Source organism: Xiphophorus hellerii, chromosome 23 (assembly GCF_003331165.1).
Source record: "Xiphophorus hellerii strain 12219 chromosome 23, Xiphophorus_hellerii-4.1, whole genome shotgun sequence".
In the NCBI taxonomy this organism is placed as follows: domain Eukaryota; kingdom Metazoa; phylum Chordata; class Actinopteri; order Cyprinodontiformes; family Poeciliidae; genus Xiphophorus; species Xiphophorus hellerii.
Window position 1 is genome coordinate 23,435,318 of NC_045694.1, and position 19,001 is coordinate 23,454,318.

General features: G+C 40.0%; 2 protein-coding genes across 3 annotated transcripts; both read right to left on the bottom strand.

The window, feature by feature from the left end:
- Positions 1-990: 990 nt before the first annotated feature.
- Positions 991-14,708, bottom strand: lonrf4 (LON peptidase N-terminal domain and ring finger 4). Its single transcript, XM_032554719.1, has 12 exons — positions 13,533-14,708; positions 9,862-9,980; positions 8,362-8,484; positions 8,078-8,245; positions 7,873-7,990; positions 7,667-7,742; positions 7,317-7,431; positions 5,839-5,960; positions 4,851-5,009; positions 4,262-4,424; positions 4,010-4,159; positions 991-2,762 (listed from the first exon to the last, which is right to left on the bottom strand). The coding sequence occupies exons 1-12, from the start codon at positions 13,828-13,830 to the stop codon at positions 2,613-2,615; spliced, it is 1,761 nt and encodes a 586-aa protein (XP_032410610.1). The 5' UTR covers positions 13,831-14,708; the 3' UTR covers positions 991-2,612.
- Positions 14,709-15,416: 708 nt separating this feature from the next.
- Positions 15,417-17,731, bottom strand: med7 (mediator complex subunit 7). 2 transcript variants are annotated; one of them, XM_032554720.1, is made up of 2 exons: positions 17,580-17,731; positions 15,417-16,394 (listed from the first exon to the last, which is right to left on the bottom strand). In XM_032554720.1, the coding sequence occupies exon 2, from the start codon at positions 16,383-16,385 to the stop codon at positions 15,621-15,623; it is 765 nt and encodes a 254-aa protein (XP_032410611.1). In that variant the 5' UTR covers positions 16,386-16,394; positions 17,580-17,731; the 3' UTR covers positions 15,417-15,620. The 2 variants fall into 2 exon arrangements, with proteins under 2 accessions (XP_032410611.1, XP_032410612.1); XM_032554721.1 differs by having other exon boundaries at positions 17,585-17,718.
- Between the last annotated feature and the right edge of the window lie 1,270 nt (positions 17,732-19,001).

Sequence of the window (19,001 nt, forward strand, 5' to 3'; positions counted from 1 at the left end):
ATTTGCATGCGGTACATGCGCAATTTCCGCGGCCGCTCCCGCTTCACGTGCTTCAGCATCCAGTCTAGACCCGGAAGTTGCTGATCGGTGTAACGTAATTAAGGTTAGGCGCTGTAACACTTGGGTTGTGTTTAAGGGAGGAGAGGAGGCGGCAGATTCGTCAGGATGGTCAAAAACTCACAACCACACTGGTACTGGGAATTCCACAGTGTTGTCCTTTAATAAATACGCTCTTCACCAACCTTACAAAGCCCGGTTGAGCGGCTGCTATATTATCAGACATGAAAATTGAGCAGCGTCCAAACAACCCGTAACATTACTAAAAAGTTAGGGAGCTAATATGTCCGCCTAGCACGTTTCTCCCACGCTCTCTACAGAGAAGCCGTGGCGCATACTTCTGACATCATTAGCAATACTAGAGTATCTTAAAGAGACACTACACAATTACGGCTGTTACAGCGCCTGACTACGGCCAAATATGGTAATAGGCAATCAGAAAGGTTCGGCTGAGGAGACCGTGTGTGTGAATGCGGCCCAGCCTCACCCAGACTCTACCTCCAGCGGCCCCCGGGTAAATTGAGTTTGAGACCCCTGCTCTATAAGAAGGGTAAGCCACAAAAGGTTATCGCTAAAGAAGAGGTTGTTCACAGAGTCCGGTATCCAAGCATCCCAATGAAAAGTTGAGTGGAAAGAAAAAGTGTGGCCGGTAAAGCTGCACAGGTCCACGCTGAGGTCCATATGATGTTTTCACAATACATGTGTATCATCAATTGGAGTACTGAACTGAAGTACTGAAATAAATTTATATTTTGAAGATATTCTAACAAACTAAGATGCACCTGTTTAGTGAAACATCACAATACAAGTGGAGGAGACACAAAAAAGGACTTGTTTATCATTCTGAATATTTGAATTATCTGTCCCTTTTTGCATTAGATTAGCATTTATCAGGAAGATTTCCTAACACAGACATTAGAGATGAGACCCGAGTCACCACTGGTGGGCTCCATATCCATCAGTTTATCCTCCTGAGGAATATTTCAAGCAGCAAAGAACCCCCTTTTATCCACAGCTATAAATACATTACCATACAAGCTTAGCGCCACCTGTCAGTTGAAGAAACTGCCATCAATAAGAAAGTTAGCTGGACTTTGCCGGACTGCTTCAAGTGTTATGTCTGCCGTCATTCACTGCCCCACCATGCGAAAAGGCATCTTTACATGAGTCCGTGACACAATAACAACTTCGAAGCATTCAACACAGAAATTTCTATGGCACGTATATGAAAGTGAAAAAATAAGAATAAAACCCAGTTATGCCCGTAGTTGTTAGTAAATTAACTTAACAGCTTTAACATTCCATGGAATGTAGCACTAGAGCGAACAGAAAATACCAAACAGTTCACCTCTTAAGTATTGTAGACCCCCCCCTAAGACTTCATCCAGGTCTCCTGATAACGTGGAACTCAAAGGCACCACAGCTGGTGGTGGAGGATGAGCCGGACCAACGCAGAGGTCGGAGCAAAGGGCCAGAGGTAGGCGCCGCGTCCGTCGTGGGTGTCCCCTCGTCGTTGGGGACGCGGACTTCAACTGGAGCATTTTATCCAAACTGCTTGACGACTGTCCCTGCGCAAGATGTGTTGGCACAGTTTTGTGTGCTATAACAGTAGCTGATATCAGTGCTGACAACACGGTATGATGACTTAAGAACAAAGAGCGGGGGACAAAAAAAACCATATTTACACCTAATGCAAACACACACAAGGCTATTTTCTTGTCGACCTGTTCTCACACTAAAAAAAACACGCTTGTTACACTTTTTATTTGCCGATCCAATCTACACATTAGTAAATAAAAAAGGTTGTCTATGGTAAAATGCTGAGCAGCAGCAGTTTTTGTGGATTAGGAAACAAAATCGTCCACCTGCTGTTGTGTAAGAGAATCCGTTGTTATTGCGATATTTTCATGCAAATAGGTCTTTTTAAACTCTTTCTTTGTATAAAATTAGCCATGTTCAATGACTACCAAGGCCAATAGATCAGACAAGTATTGCCTGTTTCAAAGAACGATATTGGGTTATCAAAAACGATCATCATGGCCCTCAAAGAAATCCTCTCCAGATAATGTGTGCCATATACAGTATGTTCGTTATCTCCACCTGTAGCTAAGTTAATGCAAAGAGTCTTCTCCTAACAGGCTAAACAGGCTTTTTTTAGATTCTTTGTTTTTGTAGTGAGGAGAGAGAAAACTCACCCAGTCTCCATCTGTAGCACATTTGGAAACGTGACCTGGTTTAAACTCCCCATGTATAACAACCTTTAATGACCCGAAAAAAAAGAGTTGTCTTTGGTGAACCCCAAAGTTCTTACTGATACAAAAGTATTTAAAGATCTATTTGCAATATCAAACAGCAGAAATTCCAAGTCTGCAATGAGTTCTCTAGTCAAATCCTTAGGTTTCTCCTTATGGCCAGGTTGGACTTTAAAACCGTCCCCTTGTTTAGGTCAATTCCGAACCCCGTGGTGAGTTGTGCACTTGTGCGTGAATGCGCTGGTTTCACTTTACGTGCGTGTCATGTTGAACCCTAGGTAGGCTGCGGTTGTGCTCCGGGTTCTAGCTCTGAGAAAAGTACTCCAGGACGAGGCGGAGGTGTCCCAGGCGGTCCTTGAGAGAGGTCAGTGACAGGAAGGTGGTTTGATAGGCGGGGTCCAGCTGAAGCACCGACAGGAGCCACCAGCACCAGGCCGGACCGTTAGTCGAGACCTAAACAAAGATGATAACGTTAAAAAAAGATGTTTCCAAACATGATAGTTGTGGAATGAAATAAATACTAGAGATGCACCAAAGCGTTCGCTGGTGACCAGAACTGAGCAATTCACTCATAACCGATCTCGACGACGACAAGCCAAGCTAACTTTGTTGTCAAGCTCATCATTCCTAAATGGCAACACGTCATGCTAGCTATTCACCGTAGAAGATATTGTTGAAGAAAAAAAAACCTCTCACAATTGGAAAAGTGTTAATGAAGTCAGAAGAAAAGTAAAGATTTTAAGAAGCTATTCAAAAGGAAGCGACTTTCTGTAAATATGTCAGCTGTTCATAAAGAACCAACCATAAGTGGAAAACAGGAAGGCTAAATGTATAACAGCAAAGTTCTTCTGTTTGAATAACTAAATATACTGATTTTATAAATATTACAAAGTCAGAATCTACAATCTCTCAGATGCAAACATAGAAACTATTGTTCATGGTTACTAATTCTAGTTGAGATAAACGCTGATATTGGAACTTCATGATTAGAGTCAGTTTGAAAATATTATGACTTCTCTTTCTCACAAACACATAGTTTAAAGTCTTGAGAAAGGCTAGAGAAATATTTTATGCCGTGTGTAAAAAAAATATTTTCCCCAAATCTCAAAATGGGTGAAAAAAGTGGATTTTGTTCATCATAAAGTTCTGACATATCTTCAATATTTCACTTTAAAAGCAATCCGTGTTTTTAAATAGCGCATGTGTTTGAGGAACAAGGGTGTGGAATTCACAGTGTCAGGATGGAGGATATTGCTTTGACTGTGGCCTCAGTGTCTCATTTTATTTTTTTTTACATATTTAAGGATCAACTGATCAGCCAGAAATAACTATTCAATGCTCTTAAGAGTCTACAAATGTTCAGATAAATATTAGACAAATTATTTTTGAATTTAAGTGAAGTTTTTCTTTCCAGTTTCAAGCATGGCATTGAATGAATCTTTGTGTGCCTTGCCATGCACCTTGCGCAGTTGCTGCAATATTTGAGTAGCAGTTGCACATCTATCGTCCTCGTCAGAACATAATCAAAAGTCTATCACTTCTACCTCCTGTATATTTTAGCTTCATCATCTCTTCACTTGATGTTTGAGGTGTGTCACTGCCGGCGTGAGAAATTTTTAAATTCTTGCTCTTAGTGGGGTTTTTCTATACCCACCAGAAGCAGGTGAATTGATGTTTTAGAGCTGTGTTATGGCACAAACCTGAATGTCTGCCTCCTTATCTGGCATGCTGCCATGCTGTCTGTTTATGTGCTCGCGGCTGCGGCTGCCCACGCGCTGATACCAGTCCTGGGCCTGCTGGTACACACTGTCATGAAGACGCTGCAAAAGCTCCAGCTCGCTACCGTCCACCTGACGCACACAGAGAACACCGAAGATATTCAGCAGGAGCTGAGACAGAAATCCGGTTCTCAGTGTTTGAATTCACTTGCATGTCCGGGAGAATTTCCTGACCTTGACGTCCTCCAGGTACTCGATGTCGGCCGTGTGATAGCCGTCCCTCTGACCTCTTTTGAGCACTCTGAATCTGCTGCCGCCCACGGTTTCAACGTAAGATCGCCCGTCAGGCAGCCGCTCCATGTCGAGGATCTCCAGCATACAGCCGTAGTCGGCGAAACTGAGGAACATGTGCAGCTTTAAAATAAAATACATGTTTCTATCTCACACTGCATATCTAATCTAAGACTGGATACATAAAAACTAGATTAGATTTCATATTTATTGACGAAATGCGATTTATTCTTTTTCAACTTACTCAAAATGTAATAGTGAACTATGATGCAATACATGTAATATAAGTACTGTACATTCCAATCTAAATGACTGCTTCTTTCAATGATTTTCTTGTCCCTCATTGTGTTGATGGTGGGGGTTGTTGCCCGGTTACAATTTATATTTAACTAGATTCATGGAAAAGTGAACTATTTTTGTGTTTTCTTAACCATTTCATCAGATCAAGGTTTGAAGTGGTGGCATACAAGTAGGCTAGTGAAGGTAGCCATATTTTAACGCGGCTGAACTATGATAGCATGTGCTGTGATACCCTTTGCCATGCTCATAGCTGCACATCCCAAACTTCTTGGTGCCGGTCTCCATGCAGCGGCGCATCATCAGCCGGTAACGAGGCTCAAAGATGTGCAGTGGGCACGGCACTCCAGGGAAGGCCACCGTACAGACAAATATGGGGATGTCCTTGGTAAGGCTACAAGAGAGAAAGGGGAAAGGAGGGGAAACTTATTGAAAATTCTGAGTACGCGCTCTCTCAAAAGAATAGACCCAAGCCCCTAATAAAACGTCAGATTTTTACAAATGACAATCATTTAAAAACTTGTCATGCATTTAATTGGACAAATATTCTGTAATATTTGAATGAAAAAGAAACATTGAAAATGCACCAACCTGTTTGCAGAAGTAAGCACAATCGTAACCTAATGCTAATACTTTCTTAATCCACTTCATGATTGAAAATCCTAACTTATCCTTCTTCAGATGGAATCATCTAAAAGCATCTCTCATCTTTTGTTGATAACGAACTCTATATTACAAAAGTCATTCAAAGCTATCAATTTGTGTGTACATCTCATGGCTCCACGTGTTTTCTGTTACATTTAGTTCTGCACTCTTGCTAGGACTTTCTGTGCAGTTTAGGTATTCCTGAGCTTGTTGTTTGTGCAACAAGCTCAGTTTGATTGTTTGAATGTTTCGGCAAACTACGGCTTTAGCTAAACGATGTAAACAACTAAAGGTCGAAAGAGATGCTACAAGGAAAGCTGAAACTTCTTTCTGGTAAATCAGATTCAGTAGTCTTAATGGTAGGCGTGTACACAAGAAGATGCTTCAACAAAGAGCCAATAAGTGGAGCTACCAGATCGTCACAACATTTTATTTTTACTTTCTTTTTTTTTTTTAAATGTAAAAATAGATTTGGATATTTTTCAGTTGAATAACAGAATATGTCAAATTAAAAGTGGGAGTGGTTTTTATGGCAACAATGTAGTAATTTAATCAAACAATCTTAGCCAGTTGCCTACTTGGAAAGTTCAGCCATCTCTGCATCGTGAACCGTTTTCCTTTCAGCCAACTGAGAGGGGAAAAGTTGCTCCATGATCTCCTGCAGAAGAGTTGTGGGGTTGTACTTTCGGTTTTTTAAGTACTATGGAGAGAGAAAAAAAGAGACACAGTTATTGTTGATAAAACTGCAATGATACCATAAAACTATTACAATTAACTTTTTTTTCTTTGTTTTTCTAGCTTTAATAGGTACAATAAATCATTCTCATCATGTTTAACAGTGAGCAATTACTTTTGAATTGAATTCAGTTGACCTTTAACCTTTTTGTGACTTGGAAAATAGTGACTTTATTGCTACATTCACAATGACACTGAGCTGTTACTTATTTAAAGAAAAATAAAGACAATTCTAGACTTAGGGTTAGGATAATGCATGGTGACTTTCCTCATATTCCCACTAGGTGGCAGTATGCCATGTTGAACTTCAAATTTATTTTAGTTGAGAAAAAACTTGAGCTCTGCATGGCGTTAATCAAGGGTGGACTGAGTTATTTTCCATCTGTTAGAAACCAGTAATTTGTAGCACGCAAATGACAAATGTTGAAAGAATATTCATGTAAATTCTTCATCTGTCTATCTAAACTGAATATATTATGTATCTATTTTTTTTTCAAATATATTTGATCAGGGACAAGACAAAATAATATGACATTCAAAAAGTCCTTAGGCTAAAAGCTAGTCCACAGGCCCAGTCTGTAGGGTATAGAAGTTAACTTTTAAACTTTTAACACAAAGAACCCGTTTTAAGACTGATAAAAGGAAAATCCCATAAAATTAATGAAGTTAACAACCTCTATAAATAGCTGAGCAATGTGAGTTTTGCAAGTTTCATTGTTCACATGTTTGAATTTGGGTTTCTTTTAAAAGACTGTCCAAATGGGCGTGCTGTGGTGGCGTAGGGGATAGCGCGACCCACGTTTGGAGGCCTCGAGTCCTCGACGCGGGTTCGATTCCCACACCCGGCAACATTTGCCACATGTCTTCCCCCTTTCCTGTCAGCCTACTTTCATATAAGGGACAGTAAAGCCCACAAAAGACCCCCTGGAGGGAAAAAAAAAAAGACTGTCCAAATGATGTTTCATCTGTGATCTTACAGCATCTATGATCTATTTATGGATTTGCTTCAAAATTCCCTCTGGGACGAAATTATTAACACATTTAAAGGTCTGTTTCATGAAAAGCCAAATGTTGAAAAGGCATCCAAGCAGGAGAGAGTATACATTTTCTGGATTTTACAATTTTCTGGCTTTTTATGTGACTGTGTTTTCAAGCGATTGTGTGATTTTTACGAGTAAAGTACAGAGTGAGGCAAAAACCATGAGGAAATCTCATAAAGTAGAGATCTTTATGAGGTGCACATACAGGATATAAACACCATTTGGACTTAATTGCAAGAAGAAAAATAAAAAATAAAAACCATTTTTCATTCATTGGTTACCTCTTGCAACGGCTGTTTGCAGAGTGGACACCGTACGTTGTGGTCCAGACTCCTCTCGATGCAGTTTTTGCAGAAAGTGTGACCACAGGGTGTTGTGACAGGCTCAAAAAACAGCCTGCAAATGACAGAGTGGCAGACACAAGACCTAGTTAAATACAGCTCAGCAGAGGACGAAGGGTTACGCTACTAATACTATTGCTTTTACGTTTGTTTACAGACTGTGAGGTAGCCAAACATTAACCAGGGAGAGGGAGGGTGAGAACGGAATCAGCCGGAGGTAGGTCTCCAGGAGAGACAAACTACACGCAGAGATGCATTATGGATTACAGGTAGCTTAGGAGGACACTGACCTTATGCAGAGAGGGCACTCAAAGTCTGACACGGTGAGCACAGCCAGCGTTTCCTCTCTGTGCGCTTGACTTTCACCTAAGACCGACAGAAAGTTGTAAGAAGTTAATTTAAAGGATGAAAAATTTGTTCCACAGTTATTTCAAACCAACACTGACAAGAGGTCTAGTGAAAATCATCATACGTCTCTGGCTGTGCCTCAGCTTACCTCTACCTTGGCATTCGTCCTTCCTCATCATCATTTCCTCGTCTTCCTCGGCAGCAGGCAGGAAGGAAACAGCTTGGCAGAGGCTGAGGCAGCACTCGGTACCTGCGTCATGCTTCATCTTGGAGCCAGAAACGACACGCACTCTCATTAGGCCAGGGTTGATTTTAACATTTATTTTGTCTCAACAGCTAAATATCGCCTTCACCTTGTGTGCTTCTCTCCTGTCTACGTTTGGGTGCTTGGCTTCTCCTTGTGTCGGCGCCTGAGAGCCACTGAGGGTGGTGATGGGGCAGGGATCTGTCAAGAACTCGGAAACCAGCTGCAGAATGCATGGCACCTCCTCCGGCACGGCTATCCCCTCTACCTGCAGAACCTATCATTTTGGGTTAAATAGTAAAAACAGGGGTGCATTTCTATAGCACTGCAGTAGCTTAGAGATTTCACGTCTTTAGTTCCTTATGGAAAATCTAACTTGAAATGCAAGCGAACCTTCTTGATCTGGCTCTTTGCAGGAACAAAGTCAGCTTGGAGTTTTAGGCAACGGTGGAACTGGATCAGGGCTTCCTTCTGCTGACCCATTTCCAGCAGTACATTTCCTTTACGAAAAAAGCCCTGCGCAAACAGAGCAGAACAGAACAATCAGCGCAATCAGTTTTCTGGAGGAATTCACTTGTTTTTTGGTGGTGTTTTTTGGAAAAATGTCCTTGTATTTGTATGAGTTCAGCTCCCACGGCGCTTACTTTACAGTAAGCACGAGATAAGTCCCAGTAGAGTTGCTATGGTAGAACAGATTAATGTCATTAATGTTGTAGAGAAATAAATATGTGTCCTCACGCAACCATAGTGATACAGGAGTTAAAAGAAGTGATCCTTGTCCTAATTATCCACTAGAAAAACAGGAAGTCGTGGGTTAAAAATCTGAAGTTCCGACAAACTCAGATTCACTTTAACATGAAGTATAAATTGTAATAAAAAAAATAAAAAAAAGGTTGAATACCAACATTTTTACCTGTGTTACAATTATTTCTTAAATAAATGCATTCTTTTGTCCCACAGTGCAAATGCACTTAAATTAAAGGCTGGATTTTCATGTTACTACAAAGAAGTAAATGTTATTTTAAGCATATTTGTGCATCTTAACCATGACTGCTAACATTTTTTCTTTCTATCGGTATGTGTTATAATGCCCCAGATAAATGCACATTATTCAAGTTTATCGTAAAATGTTTTTCTTCCTGATCATAAGTCCTGTCTGATCTGCATTGCCCGACGCTGTCAGTTGAACTGCTGATGATGTGAAATCTAATGTGACATAACGAATAAAACCAAACAAGTTATATACCGCGTACGTAGTTTTCAGCGATTCTGCACACCAGCACAGAATTATTAAGTTATGACACAAGTAGCTGTTTGCATAACGCTGAGTGTGATGTAACCTTAATAAAAGCAGCAAAAAAATAAATGAAAAAAACGGCTCTCAATGGAATTGCTTAGAGCTCTGGGGTAAAAAGAGAAGAGGGAATGAGCACTTTTCTGGTTACGTGTCATTGCATTTATGTAACAAAACCAAATGTTTTGGGTTACATTCAGGAAACACACACTGTGGCAATTTTATCATGGATGGCTAGATACAAATGAGACGAAATTTCATAGAGGAATCTATTGTAAGCTGTTAAAACATTAACTATTATGATCAAATTAGTGTTGTTAGGCGCTTAGTGTGGAAGTGTAACTTCCTGCTGTGCATGCACATTAAGTTACGAGAATATAATCAAAATGCTGCCAGTTAAATATTTTAACTGGCAGCTACTAATTGACAGCAGGGGAACTGAACTCAGCGTAACACAACATAGTCAGATATGAGAATGTTCTTTACACTCTCACTCTGGTTAAGCCACAATAACCAGCTGTCTGGCTACTATTTCGTTACATAGACGAAACTGAAAACATCTGATGATAATGTGTGGAGAAAGAGGGCTTATTTCTCACTTCTGTCCAGTTGGGTTGAAGGCAGCAGAGGTAGTCGAGGTCCGTCAGAGCATCGGAGAACCGCAGCAGGCCCAGGTTAGCTTCAGCTCTGAACAACTTCAAACTCTGATTGTCCGGGACTAGGAGGGAGCGGGGAGGAAGCAGACAGGAGCATGCATCAGTCGGAACAAGTGGCAACAGATACTAGCAACATGAGTCATGCGGCAACATCTGCACAGTTCTTAAATTAGACTGCCAGATGTGACTTGTAAGCAAGTCAATTTACGCTCTATTAGTAGGAGGAATTTTTTTAAGGATTAAATCTGTTATCCAGCTGTGGATTTTCACAGTGATCTATTTTTCTTTAAACAAATCTACACTGTCAATAAAAACCCAGGCAGGCAGTGAATCGTGGATTTACACTGAAATATTTCAAATGATACATAAAGCAGACTAAGAAAAGAAGCTCAGAGCAATCTGGCTCATTTGCATATAGCTTCTGAAGCATTGAAGTTGCATTAGAACAACCTTACGTATTGTGTACGACTCCAAAGACACTCCGATGGCCCTATGAATTCAGTCATAAATGGCATTATTCTAATTCCCAGTACCGGTAGTCTAATTTTAGATTAATTATATTCAGCGGTAGTTGGTCCACAGGGAGCGCTAGGGCCCTCTCAAATGTGGAGAGAAAAAAAAAATCTAATAATGTATATACTTTTTAAAAAACAAATGCATTACCAAGGTCAGTTCTCCTTATTTACCCAGTAATTTCCACCAAGTGACTCTCATTCATTATTTATAGAGCTAAATAGCCAATTACTTCTGGTTGCTCTAGGAAAGTAATAAATATTCAGCCGATCAGCATATTTGAATTAAATGTCTTTGGGCCACTGGAAATTTTGCCCGTGCTACAGAAACTGCAGGAAAGTTCTGAATTGCTTTGGTGATAAAGTCGATGACGGCGAAAACGGCAGTCGAGGGGAAGTTGTTTCTGTTCATCAGCTGCTATCTTTCTTTTCTTGTTTTTTTTGTTGTTGTTGCTGATAATCAGTTATGAACATTGCTGTGGTTTACATCATTCTAAAGCTGCTCTGGATAAATATTCCTAAGATTCATTTATTTTTAATAGTTAAGAATGACAACGTTGCCCTTTTAGATTTTCTGCTGCTCTTACAATGTTAATGTTTGCTGGGTAAGATGACCATTCTGACGTGGTATTGTATAAGAAGGACCTGAAGTCCTGTTTGCTGACTCAGAATGTGTGAACGTAAATCTGAAAGAGTTCGCTGAGCGCCTCGCTATCAGAAAAATCCAGAGAGGTTATCTGGTGTTGTGGTTTCAACAGAATCCAAGTCCTTCTGATGTCTTTTTTCTTTTATTGTAGCTGTTACTATTTCATTCTATACCGGTGTGTTTTAGTTGTTTTAGGTGGGAAGACTTCTGCTATCTGGTGTCGTTGGCTGATTATCAGAAGTTCGCTTTTGATAGAATTTATTCTGTTGCTTGTTCAGAGTTATACTTCTAGACAATCGTACATTAGATTAGCTTCTTCACAAATATCACACGTTTTGCAAGTTACTGAACAGACTTTTCACTTACATAATGTAACCCTTCGGGTCATTTCATTCAGGATTCAAAACATTTTTGGTTTTTGCAGCAACCGATCACAGAATCCGACCAATGAGATGCTTGCTTGATAATTGACAAGTGATTGAAGGAAGAAAATTATAAGGTTGGCATTTACCATAAATTTAAAATTACATTTGAATTTAGGTTTGGCTTTAAAAAAAATGCAAAGCTGTTATTTGTTTGACATGTAAAGATCTTTTTTTTAAATAAAATGCAATGTTTTTATTGTCTTTGTTCGATTTCCTATTTTAAAAAATATTGGATTGCCTTGTGTATGAATGGTGCTATAATAATAAATTTGGCTTTTAAACATGGAGATCATTTTTAGGAATAGAGTTAGATACCAGGAGAGGAAGAAAACATCAATAAGACATGGAAATTGTAATCAAACATGCTGAACCTCAATAATTGAATAACTTTGCTTGAAATAATCACTAGAGCTCATTTCTCTGTAGATCAAATAATGAAATCTGACCATTTCCATTTTCTTCAACAAATATTTCTGACTGTTGCAGCTTATACATTTTTGTTGCAGCCATCCAAAATATAAGGAACTGCCTTTGAATGAGGAGTTAGGATAAAAACATTCACATAAAAAAATATGAGTACAAATGGACGTGTCAGAAGGACCTCTGCTCCGGAGCCTTGTGTAATCTCTCTACATGATCTTTCCCCTCCCAAGCATAATTTTGGGAGGGGAGGTTTTTAAGTTTGTTAAAAAATAATTAATAAAGCAGCAAAACAAATAGAAAAACTGACTGACTACTGCATAGTAGCTTTAATACACATGTTACACCAATTTGTAGAGTGTCTGTTACCTAAAACTGTTACACAAGTGCTGTTTATATAGAGCAGAGTGTCACAAACACTGACTCAGTGCATGGAAATGCCATTGCTTTTAAAAACAAAGAGAGAGAAACAGGTTCAACCATAAGCCTTCAAGAAACGATGCAAAACGATGCATGAATGTGAACAGGCATCATTGCATAACATTACATGATAGTGGACCATGTGTGGGAGATGTATTTAATAGGCCTGGCAGGGTCTGCATGGCACAGTGGCATGTAGACCCTGCCACAAACTATTGCTCTCCAATCCCTGGGTGCCCGACAGAAAGAAGATATCTGGGGCAGAAGTTGTCTATTTTAGATTTCATGTAGTCTCATGCACCAAATCAGGTCAACAGCAGAGGATGAGCAAGTGTACGCAGGATGGTGCAGGTTTTAGCAAAAAATATTCCACATCCTGTAGAAAAATGTCAACGTTGGATGTTTTTTGTTAGTTTTTGGTTTTGATGGAGGAAAATGGGAACAGATATGCCTCCTCAACTTGTGCCAAATGTTGTGATTGCAAGTCATCTGCTCTCTTCGCTTCTGACAGCATTTGTCACAGCGTGTGCGACTGACAAGGACAGATGGGAAGGGAAAAATGTTAAATGTGACTGCCGCATCAACACTTGAGCTAGACTAAAAGTTAAGAGTTTTTTTAATGTGCTTATTTCCTACATTAATAGTCTTTGACCTGTACACCGTTCAATTATTATACATTCGGCCTTAGCTTGCAAAAGACTCCAAGCCTAATTTGATTTAGAGCCCCACTTCCGATTTGTCGGCACATGAGCGTGTAAAGTAAAAAAATAAATAAATACATTTTAAAAGCAGCTGTATATGTTGGATTAGAGGTGTAGGCACCCCATATACAGAGGCCGCTAGTCCTCAACATGCGGGTTGTGTTTCTCTGCCTGTTTTCTGTCTAAATACTGGATATGAATGCTTAAAGTCTATAAAAAAATAAAACAAAATTGTGTTAATGAAACCAATCTTCAATGCCTATAGCAACAAATACAATTTTGCATAGGAAGCCAAGCGCTCTTGAGGGCCCTCTACTGGCTCGGAGTCCACAAGCAATGACTTATTTTGTTTATATTTGAGGCCGGCTCGTTATGTAGCTAAAAGTCTATCTCTGTGGTCCACATTCAGACACTTGACATGTACGTTATGCAGCAGTGATCTATAAAAAAAAACAAAAACGCGCATACCAGTCTCTATGCGTTCCCTTACCTAAGTGCAGCCCCTCATTGGCCATGCGTAAAGCTTCCGGGAACTCGTTCGCTTTGAGCTTCTCCTGGATGTGGCACTTCACTCTCGTCTCGTCGGGCCAGCACTTTTCGATGACCCCGATGAGCAGAACGTTGTTCTTGGTGCTCCTCGCCTCCTTTTGTTTCAGCCTCTCTTTGCACAGCGGGCATTTGGAGGGGAGGTAGCCCCCCACGCACCTCCGGCAGAACGTGTGGCCGCACGGAACGGTCACCGGCTCGCACATTGGGAAGAGGCAGTGCGGGCACTCCAGCAGATCCATGAGTCAAACCTGCGTTTCTGAACGATGCAGCGCGGGGAGAGTTTCAAGCTTTGTCCGTCAAAGCGAACCCAAAGGGGGCGGGAGACCAAGGAGGGGGTCAATATTGCACAGTGCTTTCAAGTAACATACCGACGACCAGCGAACAGACTGGTTTGTGAGTCCCCCCTCCTCAAGAGCTCACCTTTTAGATTCACTTTTCAAACCGAAGCTATTCATTGACATTGTCTTTTCGAACATTTGGCGAGTCTTTGGTTCGGCTCGAGCAGCATCTTCCCTTTCTCAGACAGTTTAAATGGACACCGCAACTCCCAGTGCGACGCACCGCTCGCCTCGACGCTCCAAACTCCAAACAGCACCGAGCCAACCGGACCGAACAGCTGGGTCAATAAAAGCGCACATTTACTGTTTCCTTCCCTTACTCAGGTGTCTCTGTCCGTTTGTAACCTCTGTAGCAACGTATCCACAGCCACGAAGCTCAGTTACTGTGTAACCCCATTACGTTACATAAATAAAAGTCACGTGACGCCGCAGCAGGCTTCGCGATTGGAGGAGAGCACCGCTTTCAGCCCTGTTGTGAAACCCAAGGATCCCGTGTTTCATAACCCGTTTTTTGCGACTAAAGTCCTTTTTTTTTTTTTCTAATTCGAAATACTATAAACTTCTGCTTTATAGAAGCGCCATGTCGCGTTTAAAGCCACTGTGGAGTTTCATGATTCAAAAAAAGCTCAGAATTGCTACATTAACTTGACATAGTGAAGGGAATCCCAGCAGAAGACAACGACATCCTGCCAGATCATGACATCAACCTACTTGTTTGCTCTTTGATTTTCTAAACACTCAGTAGACAGGAGAAAGCACAAATATCTATGATTAAGCATATCACGTGTATGTTCTTTTTTTCCATTGCATATTTTAGTCTTCATTCGATGATGAATAAAAATAGATTTTTTTTATATTTTACTGTGACTAATTTCTGATCTTTGTATCGTTTCACCTGGATCCAGATGTTGTCATATTTGGATTTTCTTGTAGGAACTACAGGGGTACAAAATCTCTGAGTTGATAAACATAAACTTTTTTTTGGTGTCACCGGTCAGGGTCATTGAAGCTTTAAATGCGAAAGTCAAAAGCAGATTTCTAACCTCTCCCCCGATTTATTTTCCCTCCATATTTGCAAAAGAGCACCAGAAAACCTCCTCGGTCACAATGCAACGTATTTGCACGATTGCAAAGCTTTCCGTTTTTATTCTCCACAGATTCAGACCCGTTATGACTCACCATGCAGATTCATCCTCTGAGATCTTTCTCCTGTGCGCGGTGTGATGAGTGCAAGCAACCTTTCATAACACATGAACACATGAAGAAAACTTGCAGTCGCTTTTCCAAAAAAACGAGCATTTCTCTCAACAGCGGCGGTGTGAAATAAACGCCGGGCCACACAGGCAGCAAGAAAAGCGAGTTGCACGCAATAGGCGTGCAGGAACTGACCTTAAGGTGACTTCACTGAATTACATGACATGCAAGTCATGGTAAGAGAGATAATACACCTTTATGTAGGTCGCTGTATCAAACTGTTGTGACAGGAGTGAACAGCAGTTGGGAATTTATTGAGTCTCACAGGAAAATAAACCTTGAAACTGAGAACATTAACTATCTATCTACAGATTCCAATTCTCTAAGTGAACATAATCTTTGCAAATAAAAACTAGAGAATGCAAGAAATATCTCACAGAAGTAAAGACATGATTCGAGAGTACAAAAAGAAACAAGAAAACTTAAAACTGTCTATTTTAAGCTATTTCATCGATTATACTACACATGGCGGCATCCTTGTCCCATGTTTTGTCCCTTTTTAAACTAGTAGTGTTTTTGTCCAGCATGCCGGCTGCCATGCAGCTGGAACCCGTTTCCTCCACGTCCATTGGTTCGCTTTTCAGCATGGGGGCCTGTCCAGAAGAACAACCAAAACTGGGCCCCGCAGACGAACTCTTAGTCCCGCCACAAGAGACATCCGGACCCTCCGACTGGGGCAAGTCGTCAGGTAGGGAGGCGAGGCACCCCTGGATCATCTCCACCACTCTTTCCAGATGTTTCTGGAACCTTTCGGCCGTCTCCAGCCTCTGCCTCTTCTGCACCTCCATCATCACCCTTAGCGTCTCCCTGGCTTGGTGGGGCCGGTACTCGTTAATCAGGTGGTGCATATGGACAAACAGAAGCTTTATGTCTTCCAGCTTCTCCTCCCGCTTTATGCTGCCCGGGCTTTTTATGAGGATGTCCAGCAAGTCCAGGAAGTTCACAAGAATGGACATGTTCAGCTTCTTGAGCTCCCGCTTGTGGTCAAACTGCATAGGGTGAAGCCTCTCGATGCCCTGGCTCTCCAGGGGACGGATGATGAGGTCGTCGCACTGGAACTGGTTGCCAAACATCATGTAATGGTCCCTGATGGGCGGCGGTGGCTTGGGGGCCAGGCCTTTGCGGATGTTTTCATCTGTGTACTCTTTGATGTACTGCGTCGGCGGCGGAGGAAGGGCGCTGACCTGCTGCGGTTCACCCATGATGTCAACCTGAACAACAAAGCCACAAAGACGACACGTGTCGATTCGAAAGGCTTATTTCAGACATTCCTTCCATTTTGTGTGAGCAGCTTCACTTGAAAGTATCGATGGATATTTTTGTCTTTTTGTCCCCATTTAACATGGATGTGTTTAAAATGCTTTTCTAATGCATTCTATTAAATTAATCCTCAAAGAAAGCCATTACTGCAACAATTTCACAAGCTGTTCTATTACTAACATGAATGTTTGTTGCAAAGAACATGACGTTGATTGCACTTTACTGTGGTTTTATGTAACAGATATAAAGTACCACATAATTAAGTCGAGCTAAAAAAATACAGAGTCTTCTACACACACACACATATATATATATATATATATATATGAACTTTTTGCACGAAGTACCATGTTGGGTTTTTTTTCAATTAAATGGGAGTTGTTTTTTTCCCTTTTTATCTGCTCAGCCATTAATTAGGCATTCAACATTTTTTTTTTTTTTTTTATCTAGTTTTAACCGTTTTTCCTTTGAGTTTTCATGAAACACAAACATAATATTTACACAAAATTAAAGCACATATAAGGAGTATATTTTTATAGTTAATAGTTTGCACAGGTGGTTTTTTGCAACTCAATGGATAGTAGTAGTTTTTCAAGTGGCTGTTAAAAATTTCATAAACAGATATTGTGGTTGCAAAACATGAACCATTTTAATTTCCCACATCTCTGAATTTCTAAAAAAAGATGCTAAATAAAAGTACAGCAGCAGTCTCACACTAACTAATCCATATTGCCAAGTAAGAAAAGCTTTCTAGTTTAGAGGTGCAATTACAGCTTTTCACATAGTACATAACAGTATAATGTACAAAATTTCTAATTACTTGCATTACCCGTCGGCGGTTTAATATTAGAATTACACAAAACTGCCTTATCTTCGATAACTGAAGCAAGCCACATGATCTACACGTTTTAACAAGAGTCTACAAAGCCATACTGTTGTTTATACATTAAAAGAAACTTGGTTGTAGAATATCATTGCGACCTCTCCGAGAGGATGCTAACATTAGACGCTAAAACTTTTGACTGAAACCCATCAAACGGTACAGTCACAACTAGCTTCGGCTAAATAGCTATATCCTTTAAGTAAAAATAAAGCGAACTACTTAAAAAGGTAAGTAAAAATATGTTTCTACGCACCTTACCAGCGACTCCTCAGTAGTGTGAGAGTTGAATACAGATTTTAAACGACCTAGAATATCTTTCAACCATTAGCCCTGAGCTAGCTAAGCTGCCTAGCTCCTAGCAGAGCACAACGGCCGTTTCGATTCACACTCTATTGGCTGAACTGAGCTCGTGACAGTTTCCAGAGCGCGGATTGGACAGTGGCTGAAGGAAGGGAGAAATGAACGTTGATTTGGATGGTTTGTGAATCAGAATCCATTACTGCAGTGCAAGCCGTGTGTTGTCATGTATTTATGAAGCTTATTTGACTTTTAAATAAAGTTATGAGGAAACCTCCTTCCGAGGAAGAATAAAAAGTACTGAGAAATGTATTTTTAGACCATGATTAGGAATAATAATTAAAAAAACAACTAATACTATATATAATTTTATTAGTTGAGTGCACTAAAAGCGTACGTTTCATTACAGTCTCTTTTCTTAATTAATTAAAAAATACAATGTATGATATTTACCTTAAAACCTCCTTTCTTGTTCACATAACACAAACGTCCATAGTGTGTTTTATATAACTTCCTTAATAATGTGTGTTTCTCACTCCAGAGAATAAATGCAAATATTGTTTATTTTTAGCCAGTGCAACAACACCAGCCACAGTGGTACCCTTGCAAAAAGTGTAAAAAGCATTTTATAAATCATATTTAATTCCAGAGGCATAATTTAAGACTAAAGAGTAAAGAAATGTTCAAATATATATTTTTTATCTGTGATTTGTCTCTGAATAAAAGAGAGCTCAAAAATAATTGCATAATGTTAACTTTGGCCTCTTATTAAACAAAAAAAAAATCAACAAAGATGTGGATTCTAAGGATTTCAAAGTGAGGGTTCAGACACCCTAGCCTCTTCTATGCTCTGAAACATATTCAGAATGCAGCTTATTGTAACTATCAGTCTGTCATTTTATTCTGAGGAAAGTTTGCCCCACTCATCACTTTTTGACATGCTCCAGTAAAGCATCCCCAAACCATGACACGCCCACCTCCATGCTTCACAGTTGGCATAAGATAGCTTTCCTGGAACGCTGCATCAAGTTTATACCAAGCACACTATGTCCAGATAATTCAGTTTTACACTCATCATTCCGAAGGACGTTATTCAAAAAGTCCTGGCACTTTTATTTACAAACTTGTATCTCAGATTCATCCAATTTTTTTTTTTTTTTTGCCATGATTGTCATTGTAAAGTTGAAAATCACTCGTGGGCCACAAAAATTCTTAGTATTGTCTTAAAATCAAAATGCAAAAATCATTTCAGTGTCCAATTTACTTTACTTTTATATTCTCCACAACAAACCAACGATGCCATATAGTAGTAAAATAAAGGTGTCTAATAGTTTAGGAAATTAATCTGTAAACCAAAACATTCAAAACATAAAAGTTT